The 20,909-nt window shown below is 44.8% G+C and overlaps 1 protein-coding gene across 1 annotated transcript in view; it reads left to right on the top strand.

Moving 5' to 3' along the window:
* Positions 1–19,930, top strand: part of LOC126176398 (glutamate receptor ionotropic, delta-2-like) — a 48,001-nt gene extending 28,071 nt beyond the window's left edge. Inside the window, exons 5-6 of the mRNA XM_049923556.1 lie at positions 11,641–11,852; positions 19,628–19,930. Of these exons, the coding sequence (XP_049779513.1) occupies positions 11,641–11,852; positions 19,628–19,930 (515 nt within the window). The remainder of the gene's footprint in view (positions 1–11,640; positions 11,853–19,627) is intronic.
* Positions 19,931–20,909: the final 979 nt, after the last annotated feature.

Below are 20,909 nucleotides of genomic sequence, written 5' to 3'. Positions count from 1 at the left end.
AAGAAGTCAAGTCCCATAGTGCTCAGAGCCATTTGAACCATTTTTCAAGATTATAGCATTCCTGGTGTTAGTGTTTATGGGGTAACGCATCAATAAGCTGGCACCCCTATCCCGACATGTCATACCACCAAATTATGCTAAAAACCCGTGGTTTTGAGAGGGTATTCATTTTACGTTCACTCCACCTCCAGATGTTTTCGTTTATTTACGCACTGTGAACACTGTGTCTTTACCCACAACGTTTTACAAAAGCGGTCCTAAAATCACCCGTTTCAAAATTTTGCAACGCCATTACTAAAAAAAAGTGATTGCGCCATGTAAAGAAATATAAAAATCTAAAGATCGGATGCCATGCATCTTGAAATGTCATCATGAAACAAGAAATGCCTATAAAAGCAACTGGTTGTAGCTAATTCATTACAAATTATCTTAAATTTCAATACATGCAGTGCTCTAACACGTTCATAACAGATAGGAATTATTTACTTATGTTAATAAGAGAAACAATAGGAAAACAAAATACGCCAGTGAGATACTTCATTTTTCACCTGGCTCAAAGGACGATGCATTTGAAAGAAGAATGACGTGGGCATTGTTCCCAAACACGACAGTTTAATTCAGCTCTTAACACCGTCTGGCGATGCAAATATATCTTCGCAAATTTTGCATTCCTAAAGCAAGTCACTAACATAATCAGTATCTTGGAATTTACAAGGGCACTTGCAACGTTGGCAGCATCTTCCTACTACATTTTTGTCACACACTATTGCATCTCCCACCTTCCAGATTTCACGGAAGTTCTCCGCATACCTTCCGGGATTAGCACTCGTGGAAGAAAGGAATTAGTATCGAAACCATGTCACATGGTCTAGTGCCTCGTCTTCACTTATGAAGTCCCCGGTGTACGCTGGAGGAACACAGTCTCGCTAAATGGTCAGATGAGCCACTGTGTGTGTTGTTTCAATCTCACCTGAAACTAGCTTTACTAGACGTGTTCGCTTTACTTGCTGCACAGAAGACGGTTGGCTCCAGTGTGACGATGTATATCGAAATACATTTTTGTTAACAGCAATAACATCCGCTAGCAACTTTGTCCAAATGTTACGATTCAATTCATGTAGAATGCATACAGGGGGGAAGGGCAACTGGATGTAACTCTCTTACGTAGCAATATTCGTGTTTGGTCGATTGCGGCATATGACGTGTCTCTCCAGATTTGTATAGCTCGTCTTAAAGATAAGAATGCACAATTCAGGTTTCGTGTATCTTTGGTTTGATCGGTTAGTAACGGTTGTTATTTCTCAGTTATCAATTAGAGACATTGCAGTTACCGAAAATCAATCGCTTTACTCTCGAACAGCGTGTTGTCGACGTCAGTACATATATATACGAGGAAAGTTCTTTAGTAACACAGAGACATTTCCTTAAAATTTTTCGGTCGGCGAAAGGCAACCCTACTGAACGACAAGTCGACATTTCATTGAAAAGTTTGTGACAAGTCGTTCAGTTTATGACGCCAAAGCGACAACGTATCGGTCGGTCTGCTGCAAATATTGCTTCAATAAATGAGAGTGTAGTCCAAAATCTCCGAACTTTGATTTGCAACTGATTACAATTTTTTATTATTTTTTTAAAATAAAAATACCTGAAATTAATGGCAAGTCGAAGTTCGGAGACAAGAACTGTATATTTCGAGGAGCACCATGCAGAGAGTTGTCACAAAGGTTTAACTGACACAACACCTTCTACGGGACGTGAATTCATCGATTGGGTGTTAGAAAACCAAAATGTGGGTAAAAATTTTGCGGGGCATGCCATTTTTAGTGATAACATGTATTTCCAACTAGAAGTCTCCGTGAACACGCGCAGCGTAACTGTCGGATCTGGGTCGACACTAATTCTCACACAGCCGATTATGCACGGCGGACGTAGTGACTGGACTTAGTTTAGAGAATATGAAAGTAATGCAGCGATGGTGAATGGCACCCGTTGCCGTAACATGATAGTGTCTTTGGCCCCAATAGAAGAGGATGGGACTCGAAAGCAAATAATTGTGGAAAGATGGCGCCACATGTCATACTGTGCACAAATTACGCTAACTGTTTCAGGAGAAATTTTCGAGTCGTACCATCTCACCCCATGGAGACCAGAACTAGGCACCACGATCTTGCGATATGGTGCCGTGTAGCTATTTCCTGTACGTTTACGCGAAGTCACTTGTTTGGACGAACAAACCAAAAACGATTCTTGAGTTAAACGGCCAAATCAAGTGCGTCATTCTGGAAATCAGTCCAAAAATTTGCGAAAATGTCTTTAACGTGTTTGCGATAGGAGTAAAAGTCTGCCAGCAATATTTGTCAGACATTGTCCCATATTGTTTATCACACGTAACCGCATTATATACTGGAAAGATAAGGAATTGGAAAAGGAGATAAGGAATTTTTTACTGTCTATAATACAACATACAGTCACCAGTAATCTTTATTTTACAATTGTTGTTGCCTACTTTGGCCCATATAAACAGATACTCGTCTGCATTCAGCTTCTTCTTTCTTCTTGTAGACAAATTAAACGGCTTGTCTGGAACCAAGGTACCATAGGGAACCTTATCTAGTAGTCCTGTATTTTTCTCTATACTCCACGTCTTCCAAGCCAAAATGTTTGCATCAGGGAAAGCTTTAAGGGCACCATAGTCTGCTTGGTCCCCCCCTACAGGACCCAAGGTCAACCATGTACTGCCTCCAAAAACAGCACTAATATCACATGTGAACTGCATTCTCAGTCCACGAAAGACATTTGGACCATCAATAAACTGCTGCTTATTGAATTGGCTAGCCAGGTCAATGTCTATTGCTTTCCAAGATTTGTACACAGGAACACTGCGCCGCCAACGGCGACGATAACCACTTCGCACAGTTTGGTTAAAGGGCCAAATCAAGAGCGTCATTCTGGAAATCAATCCAAAAATTTGCGAAAATGTCTTTAACGTTTTTGCGATAAAAGTAAAAGTCTGCCAGCAATATTTGTCAGACATTGTCCCATATTGTTTATCACGCGTAACAGCATGATATACTGATAACTTTTAAATAGAAATATTTGAAGGTTTCTGTAACCAATGTATTTTATTCTAAAATTCACATTTTTATTAGGATGCAGTTTGCTACTGAAACCAAATTCTCTGTAAACGGAGTACAATCTGTAGAGTCAAAAAATAAAATTAAATGCCGATATCCAATGTGCCTTCTACGACCACATTCGGCGAAACAAATCAGCGTCCCACAAATGCGTACATTCTTAAATTTAGGATAGCTGCATGTCGATTGTTTTGGATATTTAGTCTTGTATATAATACCTTCCGTTGTCCATTAAGCGTACAGTTGCAGAGCACTGGAACGTAAATAGTGGCAACTTTTTATTTACAACCGATACAAAAGAGTTACATGTTTTGCACCTGTTACTGTCCTTCAAAGTAGTCACCAGCATTGTGTAGAAACCTTTGCCAGCGATGTGGAAGGCGCAGTATACCGTTAACAGAGCCTGTTCTATTGATGGTGGGAATGGAGCTGTCTAAATTTATGGTGATTCTCGTTTACGACTGTGATTGTGTTATCCTAACGCATTACGTTCCTTCACGGGAGATCGTCAGTGCACAGTATTAATGTTCGTTTTTGGAGCATCACCTGCGACTAGCTTTGTGAAAGAAGCGGCGACACTTTCTGCGCAACCCACCGATAATTTTTCACGACAAAGTGCTGGCGCCTACAGCACAAGCTGTGGCTGCTCTGTTCGGTCGATGGGACTGGGAAGTTACTGTACCGTCCACCATGTGACTTTGATTTGATTCCGAAGATGAAGGAACCACTTCGTGGCATTCGCTTCAGAACTGTTCCAGAGGTTCGACAGGCAGTAGACCGCTCCATTCGCACCATCAACAGAACAGGCTCTGCTAACGGTATACTACGGCTTCCACATCGCTGACAACGGGTTCTACACAATACTCGTGACTACTCTGAAGGACAGTAACAGGTGCAAACATGTAACTCTTTTGTATCGGTTGTGAAGTTCCAACCCTTGTATCTGTGGGTAAAAACAGTTTGCAGTAACACCGAAGTAAGATTCCCGGTCTCAGATATCTGTAGACGCCTGTAGAAAGAAAGAACGATTAGGATTCAGTATTCTGTTAAAGACTACATCAATGGAGGCGGAGCATAAGGCTGGAAAAATACACTGAAGGATATACACTCCTGGAAATTGAAATAAGAACACCGTGAATTCATTGTCCCAGGAAGGGGAAACTTTATTGACACATTCCTGGGGTCAGATACATCACATGATCACACTGACAGAACCACAGGCACATAGACACAGGCAACAGAGCATGCACAATGTCGGCACTAGTACAGTGTATATCCACCTTTCGGAGCAATGCAGGCTGCTATTCTCCCATGGAGACGATCGTAGAGATGCTGGATGTAGTCCTGTGGAACGGCTTGCCATGCCATTTCCACCTGGCGCCTCAGTTGGACCAGCGTTCGTGCTGGACGTGCAGACCGCGTGAGACGACGCTTCATCCAGTCCCAAACATGCTCAATGGGGGACAGATCCGGAGATCTTGCTGGCCAGGGTAGTTGACTTACACCTTCTAGAGCACGTTGGGTGGCAAGGGATACATGCGGACGTGCATTGTCCTGTTGGAACAGCAAGTTCCCTTGCCGGTCTAGGAATGGTAGAACGATGGGTTCGATGACGGTTTGGATGTACCGTGCACTATTCAGTGTCCCCTCGACGATCACCAGTGGTGTACGGCCAGTGTAGGAGATCGCTCCCCACACCATGATGCCGGGTGTTGGCCCTGTGTTCCTCGGTCGTATGCAGTCCTGATTGTGGCGCTCACCTGCACGGCGCCAAACACGCATACGACCATCATTGGCACCAAGGCAGAAGCGACTCTCATCGCTGAAGACGACACGTCTCCATTCGTCCCTCCATTCACGCCTGTCGCGACACCACTGGAGGCGGGCTGCACGATGTTGGGGCGTGAGCGGAAGACGGCCTAACGGTGTGCGGGACCGTAGCCCAGCTTCATGGAGACGGTTGCGAATGGTCCTCGCCGATACACCAGGAGCAACAGCGTCCCTAATTTGCTGGGAAGTGGCGGTGCGGTCCCCTACGGCACTGCGTAGGATCCTACGGTCTTGGCGTGCATCCGTGCGTCGCTGCAGTCCGGTCCCAGGTCGACGGGCACGTGCACCTTCCGCCGACCACTGGCGACAACATCGATGTACTGTGGAGACCTCACGCCCCACGTGTTGAGCAATTCGGCGGTACGTCCACCCGGCCTCCCGCATGCCCACTATACGCCCTCGTCACATACGGTTCACGTCCACGCTGTCGCGGCATGCTACCAGTGTTAAAGACTGCGATGGAGCTCCGTATGCCACGGCAAACTGGCTGACACTGACGGCGGCGGTGCACAAATGCTGCGCAGCTAGCGCCATTCGACGGCCAACACCGCGGTTCCTGGCGTGTCCGCTGTGCCGTGCGTGTGATCATTGCTTGTACAGCCCTCTCGCAGTGTCCGGAGCAAGTATGGTGGGTCTGACACACTGGTGTCAATGTGTTCTTTTTTCCATTTCCAGGAGTGTAGTTCCTGTTGTTTCCCATAGGAACCATCAAGACAATTGCCTCAGGTGGTTTAGAGAAACGACAGAAAATCTAAATCTGGATTATGTGTTAGGGTCATTCAAATCAGACGATAAGGAGGATAGGAGGCTATAAAATGAAAACTGCTGAAAGGATTGTAATGCTTTTGCCTGCAGAAGAAGGAATGGTCCCTGTGTGAGAGCTAGGTTCCCAAACTCGCTACTAGCGGGATATGGGCGCACATGCACGTGACGACAGGCTTCAAAAGAAGAGCAAAAGCTTGTAGTGCGTTCTCTGACAGCGAAAGGAACGCGGAGAAGGGAAATTCATCAAAGAACGGCACAATCGTACGAAGAGCACTGAACGTCCTTTGCAAGAGTCAAGGCACGGCACAAACGATCCTAGTAAGGACGGATGACATTGGCCGACGCACGATCTGGATCACCACACCGCATCACCGATACCACTGTGAAGCAGGTGGATGCTCTCGTTATTGAAGACCGACGAGTTACGATGGCAGCCGTTGCCACAGAGGTCGGATTCAGTGTCCGAATTGCAACGGACATTCAGTGCTCTCCGTACACTTGGGCCATTCTTCGATGAATTTCCGTTACACGCATTTCTTCCGGTGTAAGAAACGCACTGCATCCCTTAGCTCTTCTTTTGAAGTCTCAGTTTCTCTGTTTTGAGCAATAAGCGTGCACTTGCTCGCTCTGTCTTAACGTGCGTCTACGCGCATATCCCTCTAACGGCGAGTTACGAGCCTCAGAGCCCTTATTACGTACCACACCTTTCTCCTGAAACAATGGTCTTTAGATCCGATCAGTGGTTTCCATTTTACGGTCTCTCGCTCGTCCTTCTTTGAATGACCTTACTCTACACTAACAATAAATCTGTAAAAATGTGGAATCTGTCTCTTTGAACACACTTCTCCAAAACTACTAGACGAATTTACCTGGGGTCTTCGCAGGTAATTTGAGCGTAGCTTGGGGCACCGTATAGGTTGTAGTTGGCCAAAATCGGTCCAGGGAAAAAATACACTCCTGGAAATGGAAAAAAGAACACATTGACACCGGTGTGTCAGACCCACCATACTTGCTCCGGACACTGCGAGAGGGCTGTACAAGCAATGATCACACGCACGGCACAGCGGACACGCCAGGAACCGCGGTGTTGGCCGTCGAATGGCGCTAGCTGTGCAGCATTTGTACACCGCCGCCGTCAGTGTCAGCCAGTTTGCCGTGGCATACGGAGCTCCGTCGCAGTCTTTAACACTGGTAGCATGCCGCGACAGCGTGGACGTGAACCGTATGTGCAGTTGACGGACTTTGAGCGAGGGCGTATAGTGGGCATGCGGGATGCCGGGTGGACGTACCGCCGAATTGCTCAACGCGTGGGGCGTGAGGTCTCCACAGTACATCGATGTTGTCGCCAGTGGTCGGCGGAAGGTGCACGTGCCCGTCGACCTGGGACCGGACCGCAGCGACGCACGGATGCACGCCAAGACCGTAGGATCCTACGCAGTGCCGTATGGGACCGCACCGCCACTTCCCAGCAAATTAGGGACACTGTTGCTCCTGGGGTATCGGCGAGAACCATTCGCAACCGTCTCCATGAAGCTGGGCTACGGTCCCGCACACCGTTAGGCCGTCTTCCGCTCACGCCCCAACATCGTGCAGCCCGCCTCCAGTGGTGTCGCGACAGGCGTGAATGGAGGGGCGAATGGAGACGTGTCGTCTTCAGCGATGAGAGTCGCTTCTGCCTTGGTACCAATGATGGTCGTATGCGTGTTTGGCGCCGTGCAGGTGAGCGCCACAATCAGGACTGCATACGACCGAGGCACACAGGGCCAACACCCGGCATCATGGTGTGGGGAGCGATCTCCTACACTGGCCGTACACCACTGGTGATCGTCGAGCGGACATTGAATAGTGCACGGTACATCCAAACCGTCATCGAACCCATCGTTCTACCATTCCTAGACCGGCAAGGGAACTTGCTGTTCCAACAGGACAATGCACGTCCGCATGTATCCCTTGCCACCCAACGTGCTCTAGAAGGTGTAAGTCAACTACCCTGGCCAGCAAGATCTCCGGATCTGTCCCCCATTGAGCATGTTTGGGACTGGATGAAGCGTCGTCTCACGCGGTCTGCACGTCCAGCACGAACGCTGGTCCAACTGAGGCGCCAGGTGGAAATGGCATGGCAAGCCGTTCCACAGGACTACATCCAGCATCTCTACGATCGTCTCCATGGGAGAATAGCAGCCTGCATTGCTGCGAAAGGTGGATATACACTGTACTAGTGCCGACATTGTGCATGCTCTGTTGCCTGTGTCTATGTGCCTGTGGTTCTGTCAGTGTGATCATGTGATGTATCTGACCCCAGGAATGTGTCAATAAAGTTTCCCCTTCCTGGGACAATGAATTCACGGTGTTCTTATTTCAATTTCCAGGAGTGTATATCGTGATTTAAAGTTTTACTAAAACTGTCTTGTCTGTCTATTTCTCTGTTTGAACACGCTAATCTCCAAAACTAAAAGACGAATTATCGTGTGATTTTCGTAGATAAGTTGAACATAGCTTGGGGTACCGTATAGGCTTTATTTCATCAAATGTGAACGCGAAAAAAAGATATCGTAAATTAAAGTTTCACCCAAACTGTCGTGTCTGTTTGAACACGCTAATCTTTTTCACATGGTTTAACGGGTAGCTTGTGCATGGCTTTGGACAACTTATAGGCTGTTTTTCATCAAAATCAGATCAAAGGATATTGTAATTGAAAGTTTTATCCATACTAACATTATAAGTGCGAAAGTAACTCTGTTTGCTATGTTTTCACGACTAACCTGCTGAATCAATTTCGACGAAATTTTGTATGGTGATGCCTTGAACACTGCGGAAGAACTTAGGCTGCTTTACGTAATGTGTGGAACAAGATAATTGTTGATTTGAAGATTTGAAGAATATCAGACGAATTAGGAAAAACTATTTACTCTTCGAAAAAGCTGTTTCCTCTTTGACTTTTGGTCTTTATCGTATTTGTGAAAATGCTTTTATTGGTTCGTACATGCTGTATGATACGATTCAAAGTAATGAATACAATGCTTCTGCAGTCTTCTGTGTGTTTAATCCATACTTACACGCTATTTGTTGCTTAATGTTCATGTAGTGTAATGTATGGCGCCGGCCGCGGTGGTCTCGCGGTTCTAGGCGCTCAGTCCGGAGCCGCGAGACTGCTACGGTCGCAGGTTCGAATCCTGCCTCGGGCATGGATGTGTGTGATGTCCTTAGGTTAGTTAGGTTTAAGTAGTTCTAAGTTCTAGGGGACTGATCACCACAGATGTTAAGTCCCATAGTGCTCAGAGCCATTTTTTTTTTTTGTAATGTATGGCTACTTCAGTACCACGAGGCATAGATGCGCGCTCCTGCCTATGTCCCTCTGTACACACTGCTGGGCAGCGCATTGTGCGTTGGGACACTTTGGAAGGGCGCACACGTCACGAGCTGTGCTTACTCGACCGGCAGACACGTGAGGGCAACTGGTGTCATTGCAAGCCCTGTCACTTAACTACTCACGATCACTCATCATAACGAAACTGCTGATATGCGAGCACAGCCGCGGGTAACAGCTAATATACGAAATACAGGGCGATTTTTTCCACGGTGTACAAACTCTAGCGATTGATCGATGAGAGGATACGGAACAAGAAAGGTCTAGTGAACTTTTGTCCGTAAATTCATGGTTTGCATGCTAGAGACCATTTATTCAATCGCACATTGTTACTATCATCCTCATCGACTGCAGGTCGCCGAAGTGGCGTCAACTTGAAAGACCGGCACCCGGCGAACGGCCTGCCCGACGGGGGGCCCTAGCCATACGATTAAATTAAAAAGAAAACTGAGACTGCGGTCTATAACGCGCTGTACCATGCAACCACAGTTACAGTATGTGTTGAAAATGGTTTCCATGTGCCTCAGTGCATGCGCATACGCGCCGGTGTACGTTCTGTCTCACACGTTGACATCGGCCAGGCTGCATCCGAACAGTGTCAAAGGAAGCATGAATACGCTGCTCTACTTTCTCCACACTGGAATGGTCTCTGCGTACACGATGCTTTTGCGATGACCCGATAGCCAAAAATCGCGTGGGTTGAGATCCGGCGACCGAACAAGCCATGCATCTGGACCCGCTCGTCCGATCCATCGACAAGGGAAGACACGATTGAGATGCGTCTGGACGTTAACAGCGAAATGAGCTGGAGCACCATCATGTAGCATCAGTGCCGCTTCTTCCAGCAGGGGAGGCAAAGTCAGGCGCAAGAAACGTCGGCAGTTCCGACCTGTTAGGCGACGTAGAAGGAAGATTGGTCCCAAAATATGGTCGCCAAGTATCGCGGCCCACACATTCCAGCTGCACCGATGCTGATAATTCGCTGTCACCATACCATGGTGGTTCTGCGTACTGTACCACAGATGACTGTTGCGAAAGGTGAAGATACCAATCCGCGTAAAGGTGGCCTCATCTAAGAATAGGTTGGATGACACAAACCCCGGAAACTTGTTGCCTGGTGAAGAAACCAATGACAAAACTGCTCTCGATGTGGAAAGTCTGTTGCTAGTAAGCCCTGCGCACGCTGTAAGTGATAAGGGTAGTAACAGTTGTCATGGAGAATGTTCCACGCGGTCGCTGGCTTATCCTGCAGTGGCCGGACAACCGCCTGATACTGACACGGTGGTCGCCTTACATATTGATAATCATATTTTCCTTCAAGTCTGGTATCTGAACATTTCGGGTACGTCCTTCATGATTTCCTGCTTCCTGAAACGACCCGTCTCAGATAAACGGCGAAACACTGTTACAAACATTGAGTGCTGTGGTTGTTGTTGGTGGGGTAGGTTTCCTGTCACAACCTTGCTGCCCGCCGCACGTTGCTATTTTCCTTTTCTTAAGTAAACACCATGTCGACAAGCTCTCGATTCGAGTTCGGATCCAATGTGTACAACGCTGTGTCACATCCACTACAAGGTGAGTCAGCAAGAGAAGTGAATTCGGACACCACATTACCAATTACTATGGCAGGAGACGGCGCTAGGGCATGACATATGAGCGACAGTACCACCCTTCAGGAGGAAACCATGAATACTGTAAATGTGGCTGCATGGTACAGCGCGTATCAGACTGCAGTCTCTGTAACAAATTATGATTGAATAAATGGTCTGTAGCATCGAAACCACGCATTTCCGGACATTAAGTTCATTAGCTTGTACACGGCAGAAAAAATCACCCTGTATATAAAAATTATTGATACCACAATGATGTCCTCTTCAGAGGAATAAATACACTTTCAATCATTATATAGCGAACCGTTACTTGAAAATGGAACAATAGCCGTACTCGCGAACGTACATAAATAATTACATTTATGAATCGTCTAGGGCTAGGCGCAAAAAATTGTAATTTCTAAATTACAAAAAAAAAAAAAAAAAATGGTTCAAATGGCTCTGAGCACTATGGGACTTAACACCTGTGGTCATCAGTCCCCTAGAACTTAGAACTACTTAAACCTAACTAACCTAAGGGCATCACACTCATCCTTGCCCGAGACAGGATTCGAACCTGCGACCGTAGCGGTCACGCGGTTCCAGACTGAAGCGCCTAGAACCGCACGGCCACACCGGCCGGCTGGGATTTAACATCTGATGTCATCAGTCCCCTAGAACTTAGAACTACTTAAACCTAACTAACCTAAGGACATCACACACATCCATGCCCGAGGCAAGATTCGAACCTGCGACCGTAGCGGTCGCGCGGTTCGAGACTGAAGCGCCTAGAACCTCTCGGCCACACCGGCCGGCTTCTAAATTACACATGAACAGAAAATAATTAAATGAAACAAACGCTGCATCGCCTGAAATCGTATTTGGAATCGACTATGTTGTATACCAGCTGCTAAGATGCACTTACAGTACTCTATTCCGAAACTTGTGTTCACAGGCAGCTCGCAGTGTGCAAAGTGGCCCAGCTGGCGCATCCTGCTGGTGGTCAGCCTGGTGTGCGCTATGCTCCTGGAAACGCACTATTCCGCCGCTATTGTTAGTTCTCTTCTTCTACCGCCACCTAGGACCATCAACACCAAGGAGGACCTGCTCCAAAGTCCACTCGAGTTTGGCATAGAGAACATCAGCTACGTCCACAACCTTATAGAGGTACTACTGGCCATGCTGCTCTTGTTACTACGTAGACAGGTAGACAGGTGGTTCATAGTTCATAGTCTTTCGACTAGTCTCCCGTTTTGGCGGCGGAATTCTGGTTATAGCGCGAGTCGTGTAAGTCAAAACGAGGGTACACAATTTTGCTGTGGCGCCAACTAAAACAGTTGAATTATGTTGCAATGATCATACTAAAAGCATTAGATAATTATATGCAGGGTGATAATAATTACAGTTTCAGGTTCAAAACGCTGTAAAAGAGAACCGCTGCTCTGAATAACGTCACATTTGAACGGAATGTTATTGAAGAAAAGGGAAACGTTACGGGACAAAGAAAAAAAAAAGTTTATCCACTAGGTAACGCTATAGGCGTCGAAACGTAATTAGGTTCTTTCGGCTACAAATAACAGATGAATCACAACACGACGGCTACAGGGTGAGTTACGCATTAAGCCAACCGTACCGTGCAAAGTGCATGACCGCACGAGTTTCGCAGTCAACAGTTGAGGGGCTGTTAGTTGGGTAATCCTACTCACCACGTGAAGGTCATACAACATCGGATGGGAAAAATCGATTTTTAATGATTCTGAGACCAAAAACCACATAAAAAAGCACCTCTGTGTCTTTTATGTTGCATATTTTGTCGCTTACAGTGCTATCTAGATACAAAATTTTCATTAATTTGGTTTTGCTTCCATAACGCTCCCCCTTCTTCGATGATATTGTGTTCAAATTTGACGTCATTCTGAACAGTAGTTCCTTTTTTACAGCGTTTTGAAACTGGAACTTTTATTGTAATCATACTGGATATATATTTACATATTCTCACTAAATAGTAATAATGCTAGTTAGATAGTAACTTGAAAGTTGCCTTGCTTAATGAATCTCAGTTACAACACCGTGTGTTTTAGCGGGTTCTCTTTCAAACTAGAACAAACTTTCGTCTCTGTGAGGTTAAATATTGTTATCAGTTTGTGATGTCACTGTCACGCAGAGCGGATCACCACAAGAAATTACGTTCTTTAACGCAGAAATTATATACTCTATTAATGATGATATTGTTCAGGATACGAGCTACCAATAAGGAATGCAGCGCCTTGCGTTATTTACCTTAAGTTTTAATTTAAATGAAGAAATGCTTCATAGTGTAACAGTACATCTGTTATTACACCTCCGAGCGCCGTACATCTCTGTTCAATATTTGTAGTAACTAACACGTACGATCTGGTCCACAACTCGTGGTCTAGTGGGACGCCGGCACGGTAGCTCAGCGTATTCGGTCAGAGGGTTACCTGCCCTCTCTGTAAAAAAAAAAAAAAAAAAAAAAAAAAAAAAAAAAAAAAAAAAAAAAAAAAAAAAAAAAAAAAAAAACCCTGAGTTAATAGATCAACAAACGAAAAAAAAGTGGGTAGAGTTACTGCGTCTGGATCAAGGGGTCCAGAGTTCGATTCCCGGCGGGGTTGGGGATTTTCTTTGCCCTGGGACTGGGTATTTGTGTTGTCATTATTTCATCATCGTCGTCATTCGTGACATGGCTAAATTGGACTGTGCAAAAATTTTGTACGGGCGCTGATGACCGCGCAGTTGAGCGCCTCACAAATCAAACATCATCATCACGTATAACCTGAGTAATAAACTGAGAACAGACGCGCTCACGTCCTGCTTCTTCTAATGCAAATGGCAGCAGATAGGGGACGCAATAAACGCTGCGCAGAAGCGAACACGTTTCTGCCATTACGCACATGACGTCAGAGAGGAACACACTGCGCCTTTATTCCTATGTTGGAGGCTGGGTGGTTTCGTGAGTGTTGTCGTTTTCGAGTTGCTTTAGTATAGTGGGTTATTTGCATGTGAAAGTGCGCGAGCAATGTCAGGTGTGCTGTTGACTGTTAAGTCACACAATCGCAACAGTTTCAGTTGCCACCAGGTCTTTTGAAGGATGTTCTAGTTAGATTAGCTAATTCAAATGCTTTCTACAAATAAGAAATTTATACAATTTCCTGATTCAAAATGACGACATCCACCTCGTAGGTGAAGTTCGTCTAAACTTGTGATGAATACAAAACGAAAATAAGGGTTATATACGTCTTGTTTATTCGTAAAAACTTTACTCAGAGCCAATATAGAAAACTACAAGCTCATGTCGAACATTTACTTTGACAGAAAACTGCAAAAACAAAAAACTTCGCGCTTTTTTGCGTGTTTTAATTCGACAGAACTTTTTTAATCAGCAGTGTCAGTTTAAAAGCTGGTTAAGTTACAAGATGTAGAGGTAACATTCTAGCAGTGGCAGACTACCAATTTAAACTGAAAGGTGCCACAATTACATCGCATAAGTACACGACCGACACACTATAGCGCCGAGGAAGACCCTATTCCGTAGTGACGTCACAACGTCAGCCACGAGGCCTATGAGAAAGACAGGCCGCGGCGCGTACGTCACGAAGGTAGTCCTGCGCTCGATCGCTCAAATCAGCAGACAAACTACGTTTCTACACCTGTTTACTCGTAACTAGGCGTGTCCATACAAACGAAAACGGAATCTTCTACTGGAATCCGCTATTATGGAATCTTACTGTTATTAATACTATAATGATGGTAAGTCCTTGTGCCTACTTATAATTTGTTACGGCTGTACTGGCGTACAATAAAATAAAATCATGCTCAAATGATTATCAGTTGCATAAGGCACCACTTCCAGCATGTAATGAGTACTGTTAAGCAGAAGAGATTAAATGTTATAAACAAACCGTTATACCATTTATATCATTGATCTTAAATTAAATTTTGCTGTAGTACTGTTAATCAGTAAGAATTCATAATAGCACATTCCAGTGGAAGATGCAATTCTAGTTAGTACTTACACGTCCAGCTACGAGTTAACAGGTTTAGAAACGCATTTTGTCTGGTGAGGTGAGCGAGCGAGTTCTGGACTACCTTCGTAAACGTACGAGCCGCGCCCGTCTTTCTCGTGGGCCTCGGTCAGCCGTCTGGGCCAACGAGATATACGGGCCCTACAACGAACTTGTGACGTAACACTACTCGGCTTGTCCGCCACACTTCGCGAACGCTCGGCTCCGAGCAGGGCCCACGATAAACCAATATGTAATTGAAAAGATCCCCACTGAAGGTTACTCGCTCCCCACCTGAGACGGCTGCTGGCACTCTTAAGACCTGCAGAATCACGTGCTGTGACGAACACGACACGGTCTGTCTTTCTCGTGGGCCTCGGTCAGCCAATAGAAGCGCAGAACGCTTACTGCCCAACCATATTTTTCTACGGACCTTGCAGACAGACATAGACATAAGACTACTCTCTGGGGTAGCCAAATTAGCAAAAGACGAACGAAAGTAAGTCAACGATGTGAGCTTGTAAATTCTGGCCATGGAAGTACAATAAAGGGCGATGGCGCTACAGACTTGCGATGTGAGGCCCGTCCACATTCCTGGCAACAGAAACTAAAAGGGTCTAGGTTTTGTAATGCAATTTCGAAACAAGCGTTGAGTGAAATCGCCTCTACCTCAGTTCCGACAAGTTACCATATCTTTACAGTATTAGAAGTGTTTGACACGCAGTGTGCTCTTAGAAGTCATGAACTTGGCCGATCAGTTATAGTTCAGTCTCTTTCGAAGCCGAGACTTTCAGTTCCCTGGCTGAAGTCTACCAGCAGCTTTTGCACCAGAATATAAAATTCCATTCTGAACTCTAACCGCGCGGTCTAAGGCGCCTTGCCACACTTCGCGCGACTCCCTCCGTCGGAGGTTCGAGTCCTCCCTCGGGCATGGGTGTGTGTGTTGTCCTTAGCGTAAGTTAGTTTAAGTTAGATTAAAGTAGTGTCTAAGCCCAGGGACCGATGACTTCAACAATTTGGTCCCATAGGAACTTACCACAAATTTCCAAAAAATTTCTGAACTCTAGACAGGGATTCATAGTGTATCTGGTAAGTTTTACTTGTAGTATTGTGGTAGTGAATTCCACAGTTCTCCTCTAAACCATTCTTCTTACGAGCTACGTATTATATCAGGAAGTAAAAGAAGTATAAAAATACCTATGTCCATTAAGGGAGCGTTCTTCCGTTATGTGCTTAACCTCATATTCTGGCAGTACTGACTCTTTTTTAGAACAAAGAGGGTCTATTTTATTTTTTGCTACGCTCTCACGATTCACATTGGATTATAACATAGGACAGTACTGAATGAAAGTATCCTAGGAATCCCCCGGCACCAGATTTCTCTTTGCGGTAGACAGTTCACAACGATGGTTTTTTTTAATTATATACCGTTTCCCTGTTTGCCGCCGGCCGCTGTGACCGAGCGGTTCTAGGCGCTTCAGTCCGGAACACCTAGATAACGTGGACTTTTGCTTTGCCTGAGGTGTTTCTCTTCAAAATGTACCTTCATTTTCTAGTTGATAAAGTTGCTCTCAAGGTGGAAACACGGGTCATCTGCTTTGGCGGCACTTGACTGTAACCTCCAGTTACGGAAATGTTTGTCAATAATGGTCTTCATCAATATACATTCAGTAACACCCAGATCCTTGTGGCTAGCAGCAAGAGCCCAATCGTCAGCATATCCAACTTACGTCGATGTTGCCAGCGATATGTCTGCTGTATATAGGGAAAACAGAAGAGGACCTAGCACTGATCTTAGTATGAGGCCATTACTAAGCTTAATTAGAGGGCTCGTCTTATTTCGTGTTTATTGCTTAACATACCATTGATGACATTTCAAGTTATAAGGTGTGGTACGACTAAAGAAATTTTCCATATGGCCCCTTGCCTTCACACTACCTGGACACAGTATCATACTGTTTGTTTGAAATCCTGCTTCAATAAAAGTTGTCAGTGAGTGAACCTGATCTATGTTGCAGCTATTTTGCCGGAATCCTGCCTGAAAAGCAGGCAAGTTTTGGAACATTTTGTGTCTGATTCTGTTACACAGGATTCTTTCGAAAAAATTATACAATGCACTAAGTAAAGCAATGGGTCAGTAGCTTTGCAGTATGTCATTTGGTTTACCTGGTTTCAGGGTAGCTATGATCTTGCTCTTTTAAAATCATAGGGTATGTTACCAGTTTGGAGAATAAGCTAACCAGATTTTTACGTAGTTCCCACTATGGACTGGGAATTCTGAACAGATGCCATCAAAACCAGGTGCCTTCCTTACGTTCATTTCTTTGAGATCTGCGGCTATTTCCTCACTGCTGAATGGTGTACAGTAGTCTGACTTAGGTTTATGAGCTAGTTTGAGCGCCTTTAATTCATTTTTGGCGTCAGTTGTATGTTATCGAATCTGAGGAGTTCTAGAGATGGACACAATGTTCTTAAATAAATTTGGCTACTTGCTTGGGTGTAAAAACCTTCTTCGTGCGCCGAAGTGGGTTGGCACGTTCAACTTTTTCCAGCGGGGGCCAGATTTTCCTGCTTGAGGTGCAGAAGCCGAAGGCCTCAGCTGTGTCAGTCCACTGCATACAGCGAGCTGCGTCGATACTGTGCAGAAGTTCATCACCTATTTCACATTCATTTTTACCGAACTTTTTTTATATAATTTCGCGCTTTCCCGTCAGTCCAGGTACATTGGGTGTTTGTTTTAACTTGAGACAACTAAATATCTCGAAAGCGATCCATCGTACGAAAAAATGTTCTAGGTGAAAAGTTAATATTAGTTGTAGTAATAGTATTAGTGATGCTGTAACTGGCCACCTCCTGCGAGGACGGGGTCAATTTCGTTGTTTCAGATGGTAAAAATGGGAACCACCCACGTTTATTGCATATTTGGATTCTACGCTAAAAAGTACGTACAGTTTACTCGAAGCATTGCTTTCCATTCGTGGTAGATGACGCTGTAATCGACAAATATCAAGTGTGCATGTTTTTTCAATTAAAAACCGACGCATTTGACTCTCCATTTCATTTACGATATAACTGTAAACCTTTGTGTTGTAACGGTTGGGCCGGGCGCGTTGGCCGAGCGGTTCTAGGCGCTTCATTCCGGAACCGTGCAACTGCCACGGTCGCAGGTTCGAATCCTGCCTCGGGCATGGGTGTGTGTGATGTCCTTAGGTTAGTTAGGTTTAAGTAGTTCTAAGTTCTAGGGGACTAATGACCTGAGATGTTAAGCCCCATAGCGCTCAGAGCCATTTGAACCACTTATTATAACGGTTGATGTAACTTGAGTGTTGCAAATGTGATTGTACAGTACAGTTATTGTGGCTAGATTTCTGTCCAATAAACAGCTTGTGTTGTAAAGCAGTTTTCTGTTCGCTACGAGGTTGATTGTGATGAGTCCCCAAATCATCGGAATGCTTGATTTCGGTGGCTGCCTTCGAAACTCGCCATCAGCGTGATTGATTTCGGTGCGTGTTTCCATCCAACCATCGTAACTCTCGCGCTGTGCTGCTACCGGCGTACTGCGAATCACAACCATTGCAACAAGATAAAATGTTCATGAAGAGATAATCAGAGCCGCACCAGCTATGCATACTCACAGAAATGAAGCACCCCAATGTTGAGGGACAGGGGGGCTCACCAAATCGAGTATCCTGATGGGAGCAGAAAACTATTACATCCACGTCGTTGTTAATGGATCTCGCTGAACGTAGTTTCTAACTAGAGACTGAAAGGGTTAAATATATTCTACTGCACAATCCCATTTGCAACCCAAAAGTAAATTTCGAACGCAAATATCAAACGTTAGAACACAAAGGTTTATATTTACACCGTAAATGAAAAGTAGAGTCGAATGTGTCCGTTTGCAATTGCAAAAACAGGCACACCTGATATCTTTCTATTACCGCACCATCTACGACGAATAGAAAATAGTGATTTGAGTAAACCGTACACTTTTTTTGCGTAGAATCCGACTATGCAATAAAAATGGGGGTGTGCGGTTTACAATTGAAAATACGAAGTTGATCCTGCCCACTCAGAAGGGTGGTTAGAAGGTGGCCATTTGTAGCGTGGACAGATGTCCGCTATAATAATATTAACTTTTCACCTAGAACATGTTGTCGTATGATACGTCGTTTTCGAGATATTTAGTTGTCTCAAGGTAAGAAGAACACCGCGTATATTCCTCTCAGAAGCCTCTTTGCTGTGCGTAGCACTGCTCCAGTAAACTTATTATAGTTTGTTCAAATGGTTCAAGTGTCTCTGAGCACTATGGGACTTAACTGCTACGGTCATCAGTCCCCGAGAACTTAGAACTACTTAAACCTATCTAACCTAAGGACAGCACACAACACCCAGCCATCACGAGGCAGAGAAAATCCCTGACCCCGCCGGGAATCGAACCCGGGAACCCGGGCGTGGGAAGCGAGAACGCTACCGCACGACCACGAGATGCGGGCTATTATAGTTTGTGCTTATTGGCGGAATCCATCCCATACATATATCCAGATTTTTAGAAAATGCAAACCAGTCAACTCTTTTAAAGTTCCAGCTATTATAATTATAATTGTAGACATCTTTGAGTAACGGCAAGTTAAATCTAAGAAGGTGGGATGGTGGACTGTAACAAACTGTGATTTCCCCGCTCCCCTCATCACTCCCCAGAATCAAACCCCGAATCCGCATCTGACACCAGCTTTCATACTAATGAACATGAATTCCCTAGAGTCACACATACTCTAAATATCATTGCATACTTTTCCTTGCTAGAACAGCTTACCTTACCACCCTAGGACAGTACAATTCTAATCGTTTAATGTAGCTTGTGTATTTGCTTTAGATACTTGTTTTCTTCAGTACTGTTTATTTCATTATACTATGCAGATGAGTGAAGACCCTGTGGTACGGAGTTTGTACCTGAAGAAGGTTGCGCCACCAGGCGCCGTTCGGTCAAACTACTTCTCCCTGGAAGAAGGCATGACTAAAGTGGCCACCGAGATGTTCGCGTTCCACTCGCAGGAGTTCCAGATGTACCCTCTGGTGGAGAAGCTGTTCACAGAACACGACAAATGCGCCCTCGTCACCATTCCGCTTCTCGCACCGCGGATGACCTACGTCGCGGTGGGCAAGAACTCGCCTCTCAGGGAGACGTTCACGGTCGGGTATGTTATGTGGCTGCTGCTGTAAGAAGTTACTTAGTTACTTACCGGCTTGCTCTATGGATCAAAGTTGTCGCTTCTCGCCAGGATTCCAAACTGACAGACCATCGATGCCTTAGGATGTGCAAATCAATCAGTCGCTTCTTATAGTCACGTTGTGGCATGAATTTCTTTTACCCCCTCCCTCCCCCCACAAGGTGATTCAGTACCTTCTCACTAGTTATATGATACACACATCTAATCATCACTAATCTTCTGTAGCACTACGTTTCAAAAGCTTCTATTCTTTCTTTATCTGAACCGTTTATCATCCGAATTTCATCACATATTTCAGAAAACATCTTGGGAAAAGAGCGATCAATTTGAAGTCGCTCCTTTATTGTATGCAATTTTATGTTTCAATTTTTTGCATCGCAAATATAATAGTTGTTAATCATACAGCGAATGCTATAAATAGATGTCATTTTTAATTTTGTAACTAAAGTTTTTAATCATGTGTTCAAAAAGTATTCATACTATTGGTTCGAATGATGTGTAGAGACGAGAAGGGAGGGGGGGGGGGAGCTTCCGTTGTTTAACAACAACATATCGTTGCTTCTCCAGCAGTTGACAGCATCTAGAGAGCTCTGCATTTTCTGCTCTGTGGATCCGTCTCTACACATAAACTTCGTTTTATTTTTTATTACATTGTTTCTATTTTATTCGTAAGTCCTTCTGTGTTTATAGTACTCTATATTCCAGAGTACGGTCCAAGGATGGCCCGCCTTTGGGTTGAAACCGGTCACTATAAATGTGATTTGTGCGATCTAGACTGTTTTTCTAAGTATAATCCATGTTTCAGTTCCGTATAAGGCTTACACTGGAGACGAATACAGTCAGAAAACAGTTACTTGTATTTAAATTTATTCGATGTTAACAAGTATGTCATTTTCATAAATGCTTTTCTCATCTACTTCCTTTAAAGCCTCGTTTCCTGATCTAACGCCCTCAGCTTCATCCAATCTAAT

The sequence above is a fragment of the Schistocerca cancellata genome, chromosome 3, assembly GCF_023864275.1.
Source record: "Schistocerca cancellata isolate TAMUIC-IGC-003103 chromosome 3, iqSchCanc2.1, whole genome shotgun sequence".
In the NCBI taxonomy this organism is placed as follows: domain Eukaryota; kingdom Metazoa; phylum Arthropoda; class Insecta; order Orthoptera; family Acrididae; genus Schistocerca; species Schistocerca cancellata.
This window is presented reverse-complemented; position numbering and strand designations above follow the sequence as displayed.